Here is a 19839-nt window from a genome sequence, read left to right on the forward strand (position 1 = left end):
GATGCCTATGTTCTGCAAATACAAAACAGAGACCAAAAAACAGACAACAATTTTAAATCTACGTTTATTTCAAACAAAATCCAATAAAATCTTTTAAGAAATAACAGTTTTGTACTATCACCCCAAAAAAAAACATCCACTATTCCTTTACTTGTCTATTCTACTTATTTCTCCCACTAAAAAAGGTAAAACTAGAAGGTCAGTTAGTAAGGATCAGTAAAACACAAGCTATAGGGCTGGAGAGTATACATACCATATTAGGAAGGAAGGATACTACTTACTCACACACAGGCAGAGAGTCAAAAAAGGAAAAAGCAATCTAGTCTAAAGGTTTTCTCTTTTATAAACAAGGGGGTAGGGAGGAGAAGCCTACAATATAACAGATATGAATAAAGATGCACATTGAAGAAAAATGGATTTTACATGGATTTCTCTCAGGTCAAGGTTTACGTCCCAAGTGACACCCTATTCCCTATTTAGGGCACTACCTTTGACCTTCGACCCAAACGTCTCTGGTCAAAAGTAGTGCACTGTATAGGGGACATGGTGCCATTCGGGATGTAAACCAAGATTCAGATAATAACTAGCTAGAACTTTGACCACTTTGTCGTCCTTTCTCAGTCAATCCCCAAATCTCAACTCCCCTAACAGAAAGTCATAACTTCAGACAATAGGATTAGTTAACTTGAGGCATATTTTTACGCAGTGCCGAAACATAAAAAAAAAAAAAAAAAACACGACAGTGAATCTTCTCCCCAAAAACCCATCTCCACTTGATAATCCATTTTTTACGTGAAACTTGTGTGATACACAATTTCTAAAGAGCTTTGTAAAATATGTATTTTTTTTCCTTCCGCTTTACAATAAATGTTTCAGAGAAGAAAAAAGAAAAATAGTCTGATGACACAATTTTATTTAATGAAATCATTTTCCCCTCAGGCTTCGGATTCAGCCGACAGATTCCCCCCCCCCCCCCATGCCACACCTGCCCAATCACAACTCACGCAGCTTAGTCACTGGCCAATCAGAATCACTGTACCATCAGGGAGGAGATTGGTTTAAAAACAGGAGCAACCAATCAGCTCTTCAGACCCTGGCAAATCTGCCCCTTTCTCCACCCCTCTGAATGAGGTCCAAACCCAACGGCATGCTGGGTAAACCAGCTCAGCTGTTAAGGGGGGTCATCGGTGGTAACAGTGAGTGGAGGGTGGTGGTTTTCATTTGGGGAGGGTAAAGGTTATTCAAAACATAGGGTAGAGGGGGAGGGACTTATTATCACACCTTCCCTCCCAATTCCCCTACTCCCCTTCCTGTCCCAGACAGACCCCCCCCCACCCGTACAGACAAGCAGGGTGGTCGGATCGGGCTGCAGACAGACTGCAGAGTGACCCTTTAGCTGGTTGTGTTAGCTGGGTCCATTGCCAGGTGGCAGGGTTGGGTGGGACTGGGTGTAGCCAGCCAATCAGCCAGGCAGGCAGGCAGGCAGACAGCTTTAGTGCTGCTACGGTACGGGGTACGGGAGTACAGGTTCCATGGTGGGCCCCTAGGAGGTTATATGGGGGGGGTGTATCTTGACCCTCCCCCTCCCCCTCCTTCCCCATCAGCGTGTGGCACGGTTGAGTGCTGCTGCTCCAGCGGCTCCTCCCCTCCTTCCTTCGCCCCCCAGGCCCAGACAGACACGCCTAACCCTAACCCTGCCAGAACAGGGCAGGTGGGTAACAGGGTATCTGGGTGTCTGGTCTGGAGGTTCGGTTGGATGTCTAACCCTCCCACTGCGAGGCTCGGTTGTGTGCTGGAACCAAAGAGATGCACCACAGGGAGACACCGTTCACACCCAGGCTGTCCAACCCTCGTACAGCTGGGACAGATTGTCCATGTTGGTGGCCTCCTTTATCACACAGTCCACCTGGAGAGGTGAGGGAGAGAGGGGAGATGAGGAGACGGAGAAGGGAGAGAGGGATAGAAGAGGAGAGGGAGAGGAGGAAAGGGGAGAGAGAGGAGACCGGGATTAGGCAAAGGAGGAGGAAAAAGCAGTTGTCAACAAAGTGTGTAAAGCAGTGTGTAGCTAGCTGCCCAGTGTGTAAAGCAGTGTGTAGCTAGCTGCCCAGTGTGTAAAGCAGTGTGCAGCTAGCTGCCCAGTGTGTAGCTAGCTGCCCAGTGTGTAAAGCAGTGTGTAGCTAGCTGCCCAGTGTGTAGCTAGCTGCCCAGTGTGTAAAGCAGTGTGTAGCTAGCTGCCCAGTGTGTAAAGCAGTGTGTAGCTAGCTGCCCAGTGTGTAGCTAGCTGCCCAGTGTATAAAGCAGTGTGTAGCTAGCTGCCCAGTGTGTAAAGCAGTGTGTAGCTAGCTGCCCAGTGTGTAGCTAGCTGCCCAGTGTGTAAAGCAGTGTGCAGCTAGCTGCCCAGTGTGTAAAGCAGTGTGTAGCTAGCTGCCCAGAGTGTAGCTAGCTGCCCAGTGTGTAGCTAGCTGCCCAGTGTGTAGCTAGCTGCCCAGTGTGTAAAGCAGTGTGTAGCTAGCTGCCCAGTGTGTAAAGCAGTGTGTAGCTAGCTGCCCAGTGTGTAAAGCAGTGTGTAGCTAGCTGCCCAGTGTGTCGCTAGCTGCCCAGTGTGTCGCTAGCTGCCCAGTGTGTAGCTAGCTGCCCAGTGTGTAGCTAGCTGCCCAGTGTGTAGCTAGCTGCCCAGTGTGTAAAGCAGTGTGTCGCTAGCTGCCCAGTGTGTAAAGCAGTGTGTCGCTAGCTGCTCAGTGTGTAAAGCAGTGTGTCGCTAGCTGCCCAGTGTGTAAAGCAGTGTGTCGCTAGCTGCTCAGTGTGTAAAGCAGTGTGTAGCTACCTGCTCAGAGACACTCATCCTCCTGTTGGGGTCCACGTCTCTCCCCTCCAGCTTGGCTTTCACCCTCTTCCACACGCTCACCGCGTACGAGTTCCTCTCCTGGACAGCTGCAGCACACACACACCACGTCATAGTCAACACACACACGGACAGATAGACGTCCGAGACAGCAAGCCTCAGAGCCCCACAGCTTGCGTACCAAATGGCACTCTATTCCTTATACAGTGCCTTCGGAAAGTATTCAGACCCCTTGACTTTTTCTACACTGTGTTACATTACAGCCTTATTTTAAAATTGATTAAATAAAACAATTTCCTCAGCAATCTACTCACAATACCCCATTATGACAAAGTGAAAACAGGCATTTTGAAATGTTACCAAATTTATTAAAAACAAAAAATAGAAAGGCCTTATTTACGTATGTATTCAGACCCTTTGCTACGAGACTCGAAATTGAGCTCAGGTGCATCCTATTTCCATTGATCATCCTTGAGATGTTTCTACAACTTGATTGGAGTCCACCTGTGGTAAATTCAATTGATTGGACATGATTTGGAAAGGCACACACCTGTCTATATAAGGTCACACAGTTGACAGTGCAAAATCCAAGCCATGAGGTCGAAGGAATTGTCCGTAGAGCTCCGAGACAGGGGCACAGATCTGGGGAAGGGTACCAAAACATTACTGCAGCATTGAAGGTCCCCAAGAACACAGTGGCCTCCATCATTCTGTAATGGAAGAAGTTTGAAACTAAGACTCTTCCTAGAGCTGGCCGCCCGGCCAAACTGAGCAATCGGGGAGAAGGGCCTTGGTCAGGGAGGTGACCAAGAACCCGATGGTCACTCTGACAGAGCTCTAGAGTTCCTTCCAGAAGGACAACCATCTCTGCAGCACTCCACCAATCAGGCCTTTATGGTAGAGTGGCCAGACGGAAGCCACTCCTCAGTGAAATGCACGATAGCCCGCTATGAGTTTGCCAAAAGGCACCTAAAGACTCTCAGACCATGAGAAACAAGATTCTCTGGTCTGATGAAACCAAGATTGAACTCTTTGGCCTGAATGCCAAGCGCCACGTCTGGAGGAAACCTGGCACCATCCCTACGGTGAAGCATGGTGGTGGCAGCATCATGCTGTGGGGATGTTTTTCAGCGGCAGGGACTGGGAGACTAGTCAGGATCGAGGCAAAGATGAACGGCGCAAAGTACAGTGAGATCCTTGATGAAAACCTGCTCCAGAGCGCTCAGGACCTCAGACTGGGGCGAAGGTTCACCTAACAGGACAACGACCCTAAGCACACAGCCAAGACAACACAGGAGTGGCTTCGGGACAAGTCTCTGAACGTCCTTGAGTGGCCCAGCCAGAGCCCGGACTTGAACCTGATCGAACATCTCTGGAGAGACCTGAAAATAGCTGTGCAGCGACGCTCCCCATCAAACCTGACAGAGCTTGTGAGGATCTGCAGAGAAGAATGGGAGAAACTCCCCAAATACAGGTGTGCCAAGCTTGTAGCATTATACCCAAGAAGACTTGAGGCTGTAATCGCTGCCAAAGGTGCTTCAACTAAGTATTGAGTAAAGGGTCTGAATACTTATGTAAACGTGATATTTCAGTCTTTTTTTTCTGCCACTTCTTCTAATAATGCACTCATTGAATTGGAGGTCAGGGGTTAGATAGAGGTTAGGGGTCGTACCTCGTCCCGTCTTGGGGTCACGTACAGACCGCTTGGGGCTGGGATTCAGACCCTTGCTGGTCATAGTCTGAGCGCTAGGGGGGGTGTCCGCCGGGGTGCCAAGGTTACGGGGGAGGAGCTTGCGTGAATTCTGGGACATTGAGTCAGTCTGAGTCTTCACACCACTGCACTTCACTGCTGGAGGGAGGGAGGGAGGGAGGGAGGGAGGGAGGGAGGGAGGGGAGGGGGGGAGGGGGGCAGAGAGCAGGAGAGGGGGAGAGAGAGCAGGAGAGGGGGAGAGAGAGCAGGAGAGAGAGCAGGAGAGAGTAATCATTGCCTGTGAGCTCTGAAGCGAGATGCAATTTTTCCTCATTCTGGTATTTATTAACACAGGTTATCACATTAAACAAAGGGCACCCTATTCACTATGTAGTGCCCTACTTTTGACTAGGGACCATAGTAGTACACTACATTGGGAGTAGGGTGCCTTCAGCCAGGGTAGTGCACCATGAGGGGGGTGTAGTTACCTGCAGCGAAGCTGGTCTGAGCTGTAGAGGTGGGGCTGGAACAGTCTCCGCTCCTCTCTGTCACCAACGGAGATGCAAAGCCAACCAGGCCGTTATACACACTGGAGACAGAGAGAGAGAGAGAGAAGGGACAGGGTGTCAGTACGGGTAGGGGTTTGTGTAACTCTGGTGTGTGTTGTTCCTTCACGGTGTGTGTGTGTGTACCTGGTGCTCCGTGTGTGTCGTTCCTTCACGGTGTGTGTGTGTGTACCTGGTGCTCTGTGTGTGTCGTTCCTTCACGGTGTGTGTGTGTGTGTGTGTACCTGGTGCTCTGTGTGTGTCGTTCCTTCACGGTGTGTGTGTGTGTGTACCTGGTGCTCTGTGTGTGTCGTTCCTTCACGGTGTGTGTGTGTGTGTACCTGGTGCTCTGTGTGTGTCGGTCCTTCACGGTGTGTGTGTGTGTGTGTACCTGGTGCTCTGTGTGTGTCGTTCCTTCACGGTGTGTGTGTGTGTGTGTACCTGGTGCTCTGTGTGTGTCGTTCCTTCACGGTGTGTGTGTGTGTGTGTACCTGGTGCTCTGTGTGTGTCGTTCCTTCACGGTGTGTGTGTGTGTGTGTGTACCTGGTGCTCTGTGTGTGTCGTTCCTTCACGGTGTGTGTGTGTGTGTGTACCTGGTACTCTGTGTGTGTCGTTCCTTCACGGTGTGTGTGTGTGTGTGTGTGTGTGTACCTGGTGCTCTGTGTGTGTCGTTCCTTCACGGTGTGTGTGTGTGTGTGTGTGTGTGTGTGTGTGTGTACACCTGGTACTCTGTGTGTGTTGTTCCTTCACGGTGGTGTGTGTGTGTGTGTGTGTGTGTGTGTGTGTGTGTACCTGGTACTCTGTGTGAGTAGTTCCTTCAGGGTAGCAGGTATCTCCTGCAGTAGCTCCACCCCCTCCTGACTGGATCCTCCCCCTCGAGGCTGGCCCGTTGCCTGGACGACAGTGAACAGCACGATCTGCACGTTGTCCTGCCAAGCCTTGTACTCCGACAGGAACTGGCGCACGCTGCCCTCGTAGGTCACTTCCTCCCCCTCCGCCAGCGCGTTCTCCTCGTCCTACGGGAGAGACAGAAGACGTTTCACTGGCTCCTTTATCTGGTTCATCTACAGTCAATGAACTAAGCAGACCAGACCGGGACTGTGACAATTACTTTTCTATGGTAAACGGCCTGAGTAAGACATCTTCATTTATCCACCATCTTTGCTACGGTAGGGGGCCTGGGAGGGACAAATAGGGCAGAGGTAAGGGGCCCACGCAGGGACAAACAGAGCGGGCCGAGGTCAGGTCAGTTAGGAAGGAGTTGGTGTGAAAAGGCAAAGGGTGTTTATCAAATGTATTTTCATATAAATATTTTTTTTATCAAATAAATCATTATGAAAGTTGCATAGTGGATTGCTGAGAGTATCATGTATCTCTAGGTCTCCCTGTTTGTGTGTCACTGTCCGTACCTTTGCATTGGCCCACAGCAGGTGGTATGTGTCTGTGTGTGTGTGTGTGTGTGTGTGTGTGTGTGTGTGTGTATGTGTATGTGTATGTGTATGTGTATCTGTGTCTCTGTGTCTCCCATACCTTGGCCATGGCCTTCAGCAGGTGTTTGACGTCAGCCAGGTGGCGGTTGTGATTGGACAGGATGCCCTTGATGCTGTCCACCAATAGCTGCAGTGTTTCCGTGGCGACGTCCAGCTGCTGCTCGCGCTCCTCTTGCACAGCCCCCTGGGTAGCCAGCTCCTGACCCAGCTGCTTCTGGGCACAGGCCAGCCAATCAGGGCTGCCGATGGGCAGCTCCAACGCCGGGCTCTGAGGTTGAGGGGAGAGGAAAGATGAGAGAGTGACGCGAGTCCCAAATGGTACACCTATCCCCTTTATCAGCACTGCCCAACACGGTTCCTGGAGAGCTCCTCTCCTGTAGGATTTTGCTCCAACCCCAGTTGTAACTAAACTGATTCAGCTTATCAACCAGCTAAATACTTACACAGTCAGGTGTGCTAGATTAGGGTTGGAGTGAAAACCTAGTGTCGGAGGGCGGAGTGTCTGCTGGTTTCTTGCATTTCCTTTCAATTTGTGTCCAATTAACACCTAAATACTCACCAGTCTGTGGAGCAGCTGTAGCTATGGGTTAGGGATCAGTACTCAGTCTGTGGAGCTGTAGCTAGGGGTCAGGGGTCAGTACTCACCAGTCTGTGCAGCAGCTGTAGCTCTATGGGGGAGACGGAGGTGTTGAACTGGGCAGCGTAGGAGCAGGTCTGCTGGCACCTCTTCAGCAGCTCAAACAGAGTAGAGTCCATGCTCAGGGCCTCGGAGGTCCGCGTCCGCAGACCCTCAAAGTTCAGTATGGTACTGCACAGGAACGTCACCTGGGACAGGAATAATAACGTTTATGACAACACCTGGTAATGGGAATAACAATGTTTAGGACAACACCTGGTAATGGGAATAACACAGTTTAGGACAACACCTGATAATGGGAATAACACAGTTTAGGACAACACCTGGTAATGGGAATAACACAGTTTAGGACAACACCTGGTAATGGGAATAACACCGTTTAGGACAACACCTGGTAATGGGAATAACACCGTTTAGGACAACACCTGGTAATGGGAATAACACCGTTTAGGACAACACCTGGTAATGGGAATAACACCGTTTAGGACAACACCTGGTAATGGGAATAACACCGTTTAGGACAACACCTGGTAATGGGAATAACACCGTTTAGGACAACACCTGGTAATGGGAATAACACTGTTTAGGACAACACCTGGTAATGGGAATAAGACTGTTTAGGACAACACCTGGTAATGGGAATAACACTGTTTAGGACAACACCTGGTAATGGGAATAACACCATTTAGGACAACACCTGGTAATGGGAATAACACCGTTTAGGACAACACCTGGTAATGGGAATAACACCGTTTAGGACAACACCTGGTAATGAGAATAACACCGTTTAGCACAACACCTGGTAATGGGAATAACACCGTTTAGGACAACACCTGGTAATGGGAATAACACCGTTTAGGACAACACCTGGTAATGGGAATAACACCGTTTAGGACAACACCTGGTAATGGGAATAACACCGTTTAGGACAACACCTGGTAATGGGAATAACACCGTTTAGGACAACACCTGGTAATGGGAATAACACCGTTTAGGACAACACCTGGTAATGGGAATAACACCGTTTAGGACAACACCTGGTAACGGGAATGATAAAGTTGAGAACGACACCTGGTAATGGGAATAATAAAGTTGAGGACGACACCTGGTAACGGGAATGATAAAGTTGAGAACGACACCTGGTAACGGGAATGATAAAGTTGAGGATGACACCTGGTAACTGGAATGATAAAGTTGAGGACGACACCTGGTAACGGGAATAACACATTTGAGGACGACACCTGGTAACGGGAATAATAAAGTTGAGGATGACATCTAGTAACGGGAATAATAAAGTTGTGGATGACACCTAGTAACAGGAATGATAAAGTTGAGGACAACACCTGTAACAGGAATGACAAAGTTGAGGAACGTCAATTGGTAGTTGGAATAACACCATTTAGGACAACACCTGGTAATGGGAATAACACCGTTTAGGACAACACCTGGTAATGGGAATAACACCGTTTAGGACAACACCTGGTAATGGGAATAACACCGTTTAGGACAACACCTGGTAATGAGAATAACACCGTTTAGCACAACACCTGGTAATGGGAATAACACCGTTTAGGACAACACCTGGTAATGGGAATAACACCGTTTAGGACAACACCTGGTAATGGGAATAACACCGTTTAGGACAACACCTGGTAATGGGAATAACACCGTTTAGGACAACACCTGGTAATGGGAATAACACCGTTTAGGACAACACCTGGTAATGGGAATAACACCGTTTAGGACAACACCTGGTAACGGGAATGATAAAGTTGAGAACGACACCTGGTAACGGGAATAATAAAGTTGAGGACGACACCTGGTAACGGGAATGATAAAGTTGAGAACGACACCTGGTAACGGGAATGATAAAGTTGAGGATGACACCTGGTAACTGGAATGATAAAGTTGAGGACGACACCTGGTAACGGGAATAACACATTTGAGGACGACACCTGGTAACGGGAATAATAAAGTTGAGGACGACATCTAGTAACGGGAATAATAAAGTTGTGGATGACACCTAGTAACAGGAATGATAAAGTTGAGGACAACACCTGTAACAGGAATGACAAAGTTGAGGAACGTCAATTGGTAGTTGGAATAAAGTTTAGATATAATTTTAAATTCGTATAAAAAAAAAAAAAAGGTTAAATCAGCAGAAATAGCTATCCAGGGCCAGGCTTGAAGAACACGTGGTTACTAGCTTGAACATACGGCCCGTCGCAGGGCCCTGGTCAAAATATGTGCACTATACAAATGTTTTACATTTTACATTTTAGTCATTTAGCAGACGCTCTTATCCAGAGCGACTTACAGTTAGTGAATACATATTTTTTTATACTGGCCCCCCGTGGGAATCGAACCCACAACCCTGGCATTGCAAACGCCATGCTCTATCAACTGAGCTACATCCCTGCCGGCCATTCCCTCCCCTACCCTGGACGACGCTGGGCCAATTGTGCGCCGCCCATGAGTCTCCCGGTCGCGGCCGGCTGCGACAGAGCCTGGATTCGAACCAGGGTCTCTAGTGGCACAGTTAGCACTGCGATGCAGTGCCTTAGACCACTGCGCCACTCAGGAGTTAGGAGTTTTCCATAAGCGCCTTCCTTCGGCTAAATAGCCGATAACAGATTAACTGTAATCCGGCTACTTTTTCCACTGTATAAATTAACTAGGCTTCTTTTCATTTCAAAGTTTAAATTCGGTAGTCAGAAATGTACGTATAGCCTTCTCCCGCTAGAATGAACGCTATGCACCTTCTAGTGCTGTATTGATAGGACAGGCGCCTGTCAGTCACAGAGCGAGCGATGGCAGGGAAACACTGCTGGTTAGTCAGTCTGCTCTCTGTCCCGCCTCTCGGTACCAGTGTTATTTTTGTACGCTGTAGTTGGCTGCGGTCAAATGTATTTTCACTGAGGAGGGAGAGCATGATGTGGCTTCATCGTCTCATGTGAGAGAATTTACACGTCCCACGTACGTGGTAACGATGAGTTGAAATCCACGTATTGTTTTGTGGTATTTGGTATTTCATTAGGATCCCCATTAGCTGTTATGAAAGCAGCAGCTACTCTTCCCGGGGGTCCACACGAAACATGACATAATACAGAACCTTAATAGACAACCGCTCAAGCAGAAAACTACATCAATTTAAAAAGATTGCACACGTAGCCTACATACCAATACATCCACACAAAATATCTAGGTCAAATAGGGGAGAGGCGTTGTGCCGTAAGGTGTTGCTTTAAACCAGGTTTGCTGTTCTTTTCAGCAATATGAGATGGAAGGGAATTCCATTTAATAATGCCGCTATATAATATTGTACGCTTTCTTGAATTTGTTCTGGATTTGGGGACTGTGAAAAGACCCCTTGTGGCATGTCTGATGGGGTAAGTGTCAGAGCTGTGTGTAAGTTGACTAAGCAAACAATTTGGAATTTTCAACACGTTAATGTTTCTTATAAAAAAGAAGTGATGCAGTCAGTCTCTCCTCAACTCTTAGCCAATATAGACTGGCATGCATAGTATTAATATTAGCCCTCTGATTACAATGAAGAGCAAAACGTGCCGCTCTGTTCTGGGCCAGCTGCAGCTTAACTAGGTCTTTCTTTGTAGCACTTGACCACACGACTGGACAATAATCAAGACAAAACTAGAGCCTGCAGGACTTGCTTGGTGGAGTGTGGTGTCGAGAGTATATCTCTTTATTACGGACAGACCACTCCCCATCTTTTCAACCATTGAATTTATATGTTTTGACCATGACAGTTTACAATCTAAGGTGACACCAAGTAATTTAGTCTCCTCAACTTGTTCAACAGCCACACCATTCATTACCAGACTCAGCCGAGGTCTAGAACTTAGGGAATGATTTGTACCAAATACAATGCTCTTAGTTTTCGAGATGTTCAGGACCAGTTTATTACTGGCCACCTATTCAAAAACTGACTGCAACTCCTTGTTAAGGGTTTCAGTGACTTCATTAGCTGTGGTGGCTGACATACAGTGGGGAGAACAAGTATTTGATACACTGCCGATTTTGCAGGTTTTCCTACTTACAAAGCATGTAGAGGTCTGTAATTTTTATCATAGGTACACTTCAACTGTGAGAGACGGAATCTAAAACAAAAATCCAGAAAATCACATTGTATGATTTTTAAGTACCGTAATTTTCTGACTATAAGCCGTGCCTTTTTTCCCATTTTTCGACCCTGCGGCTTATATAACGGTGCGGCTAATCTATGGATTTTTACAGCTAACGGCCACTAGAAGACCTCCTAAATCTATGGATGTTACAGGTTACAGTCCACCAACTTTAACTCTATGGGCTCTATGACCGGTCCGCACCCCCCACCTTTAAGCGGCGGGCTCAAGCAGGAAAAGCTGGAGGCCGGAAAAGAGTGAGACAGGTAGCGCGCAAAAGTAAAAGTGGAACCGAGAGTGGTACGAGAGACAGAACGAGAGACAGAACGAGAGCAAGACAGACAGACATTACGAGAGCGAGACAGTTTGTGCAAAGGAAGTTTTCATGCACAATCCATCTCTTTCCCGACAATCCCCTCTGTGCACGAACCCTTACATATGGTAATTAAACATTAAAACACCTGCGGCTTATAGTCCATAGCGGCTTATATATGTACACATCATTCAATTTAGCTGCTGCGGCTTATACTCCGGTGCGCCTTATAGTGCGGAAAATACGGTAATTAATGTGCATTTTATTGCATGACATAAGTATTTGATACATCAGAAAAGCAGAACTTAATATTTGGTACAGAAACCTTTGTTTGCAATTACAGAGATCATACGTTTCCTGTAGGTCTTAACCAGGTTTGCACACACTGCAGCAGGGATTTTGGGCCACTCCTCCTTACAGACCTTCTCCAGATCCTTCAGGTTTCGGGGCTGTCGCTGGGCAATACGGACTTTCAGCTCCCTCCAAAGATTTTCTATTGGGTTCAGGTATGGAGACTGGCTAGGCCACTCCAGGACCTTGAGATGCTTCTTACGGAGCCACTCCTTAGTTGCCCTGGCTGTGTGTTTCGGGTCGTTGTCATGCTGGAAGACCCAGCTACGACCCATCTTCAATGCTCTTACTGAGGGAAGGAGGTTGTTGGCCAAGATCTTGCGATACATGGCCCCATCCATCCTCCCCTCAATACGGTGCAGTCGTCCTGTCCCCTTTGCAGAAAAGCATCCCCAAATAATGATGTTTCCACCTCCATGCTTCATGTTGGGATGGTGTTCTTGGGGTTGTACTCATCCTTCTTCTTCCTCCAAACCCGGCGAGTGGAGTTTAGACCAAAAAGCTCTATTTTGTCTCATCAGACCACATGACCTTCTCCCATTCCTCCTCTGGATCATCCAGATGGTCATTGGCAAACTTCAGACGGGCCTGGACATGCGCTGGCTTGAGCAGGGGGACCTTGCGTGCGCTGCAGGATTTTAATCCATGACGGCGTAGTGTGTTACTAATGGTTTTCTTTGAGACTGTGGTCCCAGCTCTCTTCAGGTCATTGACCAGGTCCTGCCGTGTAGTTCTGGGCTGATCCCTCACCTTCCTCATGATCATTGATGTCCCACGAGGTGAGATCTTGCATGGAGCCCCAGACCGAGGGTGATTGACCATCATCATGAACTTCTTCCATTTTCTAATAATTGCACCAACAGTTGTTGACTTCTCACCAAGCTGCTTGCCTATTGTCCTGTAGCCCATCCCAGCCTTGTGCAGGTCTACAATTTTACCCCTGATGTCCTTACACAGCTCTCTGGTCTTGGCCATTGTGGAGAGGTTGGAGTCTGTTTGATTGAGTGTGTGGACAGGTGTCTTTTATACAGGTAACGAGTTCAAACAGGTGCAGTTAATACAGGTAATGAGTGGAGAACAGGAGGGCTTCTTAAAGAAAAACTAACAGGCCTGTGAGAGACGGAATTCTTACTGGTTGGTAGGTGATCAAATACTTATGTCATGCAATAAAATGCAAATTAATTACTTAAAAATCATACAATGTGATTTTCTGGATTTTTGTTTTAGATTCAGTCTCTCACAGTTGAAGTGTACCTATGATAAAAATTACAGACCTCTACATGCTTTGTAAGTAGGAAAACCTGCAAAATCGGCAGTGTATCAAATACTTGTTCTCCTCACTGTATATGGTTGAATCGTCAGCATTCATGGACACACAGGCTTTATATCATCGTGGCACATTGAGTGTTTCATAAAGCCTACACAACCAGGGTGTCGGGTAACAGGCTATTTACTGTGCTTTGATTGACGACCAAACAGCAAGCATTCACTAGTTTATAAAAAGGTGCCAAACTGACTGAATAATTCAAATCTCCTATATCCCTTTGCTATTCATAAATCATACGTGTCCATGTCCATGTCATCATGTCCATGGTATCGCGTCGGGACACGTAAACCAAATATCTTGTTTGTATTTAACTAGGATTTGAAGCCCATGTCGAGACTTGCCTGTGAAGCCTAGTGAAGGGTTGTTCAAACAAACGGCTCTTTTTGAACTGATATTTTAGGTGAACAGAACCGAATCGGTGAGAGAGCCGTTCATTTGGTTCCCTAATTTGCATACTGGAAGGTTACTACTGCTTCTTGGCGATTCTCTGCAGATAATATTATGAAAACACTCGATGAAGACGTTGAATCATCACTGAAGGAACAATAGGCAGTAGAGCCTTATTCTGGTCCAAGATATGATCAAAGAAAACACACTGAAGGTTAGAAAAAGCTAACGTCATGATACTTATATGGTAATATTAAGGATATTGATATTGGCCTACTGATTTGATTGAAGTGTTGACAAGGGAGTAGTCAACTGCTGCTTTCTGTGAAGCAAAGCCCATGTTTAACACCTGCTTCATGAAGCAAAGCCCATGTTTAACACCTGCTTCATGAAGCAAAGCCCATGCTTAACACCCGCTTCATTCTTCAGTCATACCTGTAGGTCTATTCATGGGGCCTGACTCTGCATAAAAGTAGGAGTGCATGATATGGCGGGGGGTCTGGGGGGTCCTCCCCCTGAATCTTTTGCATTTTAAATATATTTTTCCTGCAATTCTGCTCAATGGGTTACACGTCTGGTGAGTATGCAGGCCATGGAAGAACTAGGACATTTTCAGCTTCCAGGAATTTTGTACAGATCCTTGCGTGCATTATCATGCTGAAACATAAGGTGATGGCGCCAGATGAATGGCACGACAATGGGCCTCACTCTCGTCACGGTATCTCTGTGCATTCAAATTGCCATCGATAAAATGCAATTGTGTTCGTTGTCCGTAGCTTATGCCTGCACATACCATAACCCCACCGCCACCATTGGGCACTCTGTTCACAACGTTGACATCAGCAAACCGCTTGCCCCCACGCCGCCATACACGTGGTCTGCGGTTGTAAGGCCGGTTGGACATACTGCCAAATTCTCTGAAACGACGTTGGAGGCGGCTTATAGTAGAGAAATTAAAATTCAATTATCTGGCAATAGCTCTGGTGGACATTCCTGCAGTCAGTATGCCAATTGCACTGCTCCCTCAAAACTTGAGACATCTGTGGCATTGTGTTGTGAGACAAAACTGCACATTTTAGAGTGGCCTTTTATTGTCCCCAGCACAAGGTGCACCTGTGTAATGATCATGCTGTTTAATCAGCTTCTTGATATGCCACACCTGTCAGGTGGATGGAATATTTTGGCAAAGGATAAACGCTTACTAACAGGGATGTAAACTAATTTGTGCACAAAATATGAGAGAAATAAGCTTTTTGTGTGTATGGAAAATGTCTGGGATCTTTTACTTCAGCTCATGAAACATGGGACCATCACTTTACATGTTGCATTTATATTTTTGTTCAGTGTATATTGTTTCTCAATAGGGAATCTAAGTTTACTTGACAGAACACAAGGCTATACGGACTAAATTGAAAGAGTAGACTCGTTTTTCTGACTAGATTACTAATCTACCGCCTTCCCTCAAAGTCCCACCCACAGTGGTTTGATTGACAGGTCTGAAACTCTACCAACTCTGTGACTCAAACATCCTGCCCCATCCCCTGACAATCCCAGCCACAGTAAATGATTGACAGGTCAAACTGTTAAAGGGATAGTTCACCCAAATTACAAAAAGGCACATTGGTTTCCTTACCCTAAGTGTCCACAGCAGCATAGCCAATAAAATACATAATTTGATGATCATTATGGCAATTCATATCTTCCAGTAAAACTGTAAATATGACTTTCATCAAGACAGGTTTAATGTTAAAAAAGTTACTACTTAGAAGATAGTCCTGATCATATAGGCCTAGACGATATCCAAAACAACTAAACACACTGAATTAATACATTTTCAGTAATCACGGCATTAGAATGTACAAGAAGCCAACAAAATAGAGCTCGGTAAGCAAAAAAAAATCCTGCCCATAATTCCCTTGCTGGCTATTTAATCTATTTGGTGGGCTACTCCATGTACTTCCAGAAAACCCGGACTATACAGGGAATAGAGTGCCATTGGTGACATAAACGCAGCACAGTGTAGGGTGGTGTACCTGGCTGGTGCGCTGGCTCTCCCGGGCCACTAGGGCGCGGCGCTCTGCGATGGTCAGATCAAAGTCCTGGAGAACCGGGGCCAGGGCAGGGTTGGCCCCACCGGCCCACTTCAGACGCTGCTCTATACTGCCCTCTAGTGATGCCAGCTTCTCCTGCAGGCGGGGAGAGGAGAGATTCATTAAAGAAACAGCTACACATTCATTAAAGGACTAGACAGAGAAAGAGCGCATTTTATTTACTGGAGTAGTTAAGAGTAATGGTCTAGTTAGCTATCAAGGTTAACAGATTGGTGATGAGTAATCAAACCATCATGACTGTGTACTGACCTGTAAAGCAGTGATGGCCGCCTCGTCCTGGCTGAGTTTGTAAAGCTTCTTCTTCATACTACTGAGGATGATGGAGCGAGGCGGAGGGCTCACACTCATTGGCTGGGTCCTAGGACCTAGCACGTCCTCATGCTGCCACTGGAATACACAGAGATAGGACAGGGTTAAAGGGAAAAATCCACCCCAAACCACTAACCATGTTAAACAGTGTTAAATAACACTAATGTGTGAAAATATTTTTTGTTAACGAATATTTAATTTTGTCGTTATAACAATGTTGGTAGCAACAAGTGAAAATCGTTGCGGAAATCTGTCGAAGCTTAAGTCAACTACGAAACCCACAATGCAATGCTCTCTCTGGGCTGGCTGGCTGGCTAGCTAGCAAACACAGCTCCACACAATAATACCAGAGTCAATATCAGCATGTGAAGTAGCTAGCTAGCTGTAAAAACAAACGTGCAACTCTGCTACCCAGAGTGAGTGCAGAGTATGTTGCCATGGCAGCAAGGGCCCTTTCTCACAGACACACAAATAAATAGCTACTTCGTCATGACGATAAACATAGGAATGTGTTCTAGACAAGTATGCCCATTTTATCTATAGGCTGATATAGCAATCTGGTGTGAAGGTAATGGTTTTAAAAGCGTTATGAAATGTGATAGTGTTATCCCCATCTCCAGTGACCATGTACATTACACGACCAAAACATCTCATTCCAAAATCACGGGCATTCATATGGAGTTGGTCCCCCCATTTGCTGCTATAAACAGCCTCCACTCTTCTGGGAAGGCTTTCCACTAGATGTTGGAACATTGCTGCGGGGACTTGCTTCCATTCAGCCACAAGCCCATTAGTGAGGTCAGGCACTGATGTTGGGCGATTAGGCCTGGCTCGCAGTCGGTGTTCAAATTCATCGCAAAGGTGTTCGATGGGGTTGAGGTCAGAGCTCTGTGCAGGCCAGTCAAGTTCTTCCACACTGATCTCGACAAACCATTTCTGTATGGACCTCGCTTTGTGCACAGGGGCATTGTCATGCTGAAACAGGAAAGGGCCTTCCCCAAACTGTTGCCACAAAGTTGGAAGCACAGAATCGTCTAGAACAGGGGTGTCAAACGTCCGGCCCGCGGGCCGGATCAGGCCCGCAAACGGGTTTAATCCGGCCCGCGAGATGATTTAGAAAAAAAAATATATATATAATGGTTTTTCAATAAAATAAACTGCTGTTCCAATTGCGTCCACTGGATGGCGCAATAGAAATTGTGTTAAGCAAGCAAACTGTTTATACCGGGGCAGAGCAAGTAGGTCAAGCACGTGCAGCCAATGAGCTACTTTGTTTTGCCCGCGATATGGGCAGGTAGAGGGGGAGCGGTGCAGTAACAAGGTCGCTGGTTAAAGGTGAAAATGTTAGGTGCAAGGCACTAACCCTAAGCTCATGGTCGCTCTGGATAAGAGCGCGCTAAATGACTGTAATGTAATGTAATGTAAATGTAATGATATTTATTACGGCTTCTACTTTTAACATTATGTGCTTTGGCACCCTCATTGCCCCAATATGTCTCTGTCAAAAAAGAGAAAAGTGGACGCAGAGTGCAGAGTGTTCCAAGAAAAATGGTCATCCTATTTATTCACGGAATTGAATGGGAAAGCTGTATGTTTGGTGTGTTCAGAGCATGTTGCAGTGCTGAAAGAATATAACCTTTGTCGCCACTATGTGAGTCTTCATGCCGACAAATATGACAACTTTCAAGGACAGCGGAGATGAGAGAAGGTGAATGAACTGTTGGCGGGTCTGAAGAAACAGCAGTCTGTGTTTACTCACAGCCGAGACATCAGTGACGCTGCAGTGAAAGCTAGCTACCTCATTGCTAATGAAATCGCAGTGGCTTCAAAACCATTTAGTGAGGGTGAATTTGTAAAAACATGCATGATGAAGGCAGCAGAGATTGTGTGCCCTGAAAAGCGGCAGGCTTTTGCAAATATCAGCCTGACAAGAAACACAGTTGCAGACAGGACTTCCGATCTTTCAGTGGATTTGGACAGCCAGTTGAAGCAAAAAGTAAAGTCATTTATTGCGTTTTTCGGTTGCAATTGATGAAAGCACGGACATTACAGATGTTGCACAACTGGCCATTTTCATCCGCGGAGTTGATGACACATTGACCGTCACCGAGGAGTTCGTGGAGTTGGTGCCGATGACAGATACGACAGCAGCTGATATTTTTACCGCACTCGTCGGCGCGCTGGACAGGGTCGGAGTGGACTTGTCCCGCGCTGTCAGCCTGGCTACAGATGGTGCGCCCTCAATGATCGGGAAAAAAGCAGGCGTTGTGACAAAGTTCAGAGAGAAAGTGCAATCTGCAAATGGAGGACGTGATTTTTTGACTTTTCACTGTATTTTGCACCAGGAGGCTTTGTGTTGCAAGTCATTAAAGATGGATAACGTCATGAAGGTGGTCATCCAAACTGTTAATTTCATCCGATCCAGAAGCCTGAATCACCGTCAGTTTGACAGCCTTCTCAGAGAGAAAGACCACATCTATGGCCTGCCATACCACACTGAGGTAAGATGGTTAAGCCGAGGTGCTGTGCTGAGGCGTTTCTTTGATTTACGAGAAGAAATTGAACAGTTCATGGAAGAAAAGGGCAAACCAGTGTTAGAATTTCATTCCGCAGAATGGATGCAGGACCTTGCATTTATGGTGGATGTTACAGAGCACCTGAATAACTTGAACAAACAGCTGCAAGGGCGCAACAAAGTTGTCACGCAGTATTATGACAGCATACGTTCTTTCAAGTTGAAGCTGTCATTGTGGGAGACGCAACTTGCCGGTGGTGATGCAGCTCACTTCCCCTGTCTGAAAAATGTGTGCGCGACCCAACATGTGGCAGACATGAAGCGGTTCAAAGATAAAATAACGGGACTGTTACGGGAGTTTGAGCAACGCTTTCAGATTGATGTTTATATGTTTTTATGTTGATGTGCTATTGTTTTTAATTGATTTTATTTTATTTGTATATTTAACCTATTCTTGACTCTGTGGTTCTTGCACTTGTTTGGGGAACAGGATTTCATTATTTTTATCTACATTTCTGCCTGAGAAATGACACCCTGATATAGTTATGTGATCTGTGATATACTTCTGTGAATCACTGAGGCATTGTGTGTTTGCGTGTTCTTTGTCCTCAGAACTTTCAAATAAGTTGAGGTGTTTTATGATTAATAGTGATGTTGTGCTTTTGGACACTGTCCTCAGGCTCCAGCTTTATGTTTATATGTTTTTATGTTGATGTGCTATTGTTTAATTGTTTTTATTTTATTTGTATATTTAACCTATTCTTGACTCTGTGGTTCTTGCACTTGTTTGGGGAACAGGATTTCATTCTTTTTATCTACATTTCTGCCTGAGAAATGACACCCTGATATAGTTCTGTGATCTGTGAAACAGTTCTGTTAATCACTGAGGCATTGTGTGTTTGTGTGTTCTTTTTCTTTAGAATTTTCAAATAAACTTGACGTGTTTTATGATTAATAGTGATGTTGTGCTTGTACTATTTTGGACACACTGTCCTCAGGCTCCAGCTTTATGTTGTATGTTGATCGTATTAAAACAAAGAAAACAATCTGAAGTTGTTGTTTTTAAGTTATATATACCATGATTTTTCCGGTCCGGCCCACTTGGGAATAGATTTTCCTCCATGTGGCCCCTGAGCTAAAATGAGTTTGACACCCCTGGTCTAGAATGTAATTGTATGCT

General features: G+C 46.2%; 1 protein-coding gene across 1 annotated transcript in view; it reads right to left on the reverse strand.

The window, feature by feature from the left end:
- Nucleotides 1–1657: 1657 nt before the first annotated feature.
- LOC121570162 (serine/threonine-protein kinase SMG1) overlaps nt 1658–19839 on the reverse strand; it is an 84302-nt gene continuing 66120 nt past the window's right edge. Inside the window, exons 57-65 of the mRNA XM_045213233.1 lie at nt 16085–16222; nt 15758–15910; nt 7213–7392; nt 6608–6835; nt 5870–6093; nt 5021–5121; nt 4515–4691; nt 2825–2931; nt 1658–1906 (exon numbers count right to left, since the gene is read on the reverse strand). Of these exons, the coding sequence (XP_045069168.1) occupies nt 1829–1906; nt 2825–2931; nt 4515–4691; nt 5021–5121; nt 5870–6093; nt 6608–6835; nt 7213–7392; nt 15758–15910; nt 16085–16222 (1386 nt within the window). The 3' untranslated portion in view covers nt 1658–1828. The remainder of the gene's footprint in view (nt 1907–2824; nt 2932–4514; nt 4692–5020; nt 5122–5869; nt 6094–6607; nt 6836–7212; nt 7393–15757; nt 15911–16084; nt 16223–19839) is intronic.

This window comes from Coregonus clupeaformis, unplaced genomic scaffold, assembly GCF_020615455.1.
Source record: "Coregonus clupeaformis isolate EN_2021a unplaced genomic scaffold, ASM2061545v1 scaf0093, whole genome shotgun sequence".
In the NCBI taxonomy this organism is placed as follows: domain Eukaryota; kingdom Metazoa; phylum Chordata; class Actinopteri; order Salmoniformes; family Salmonidae; genus Coregonus; species Coregonus clupeaformis.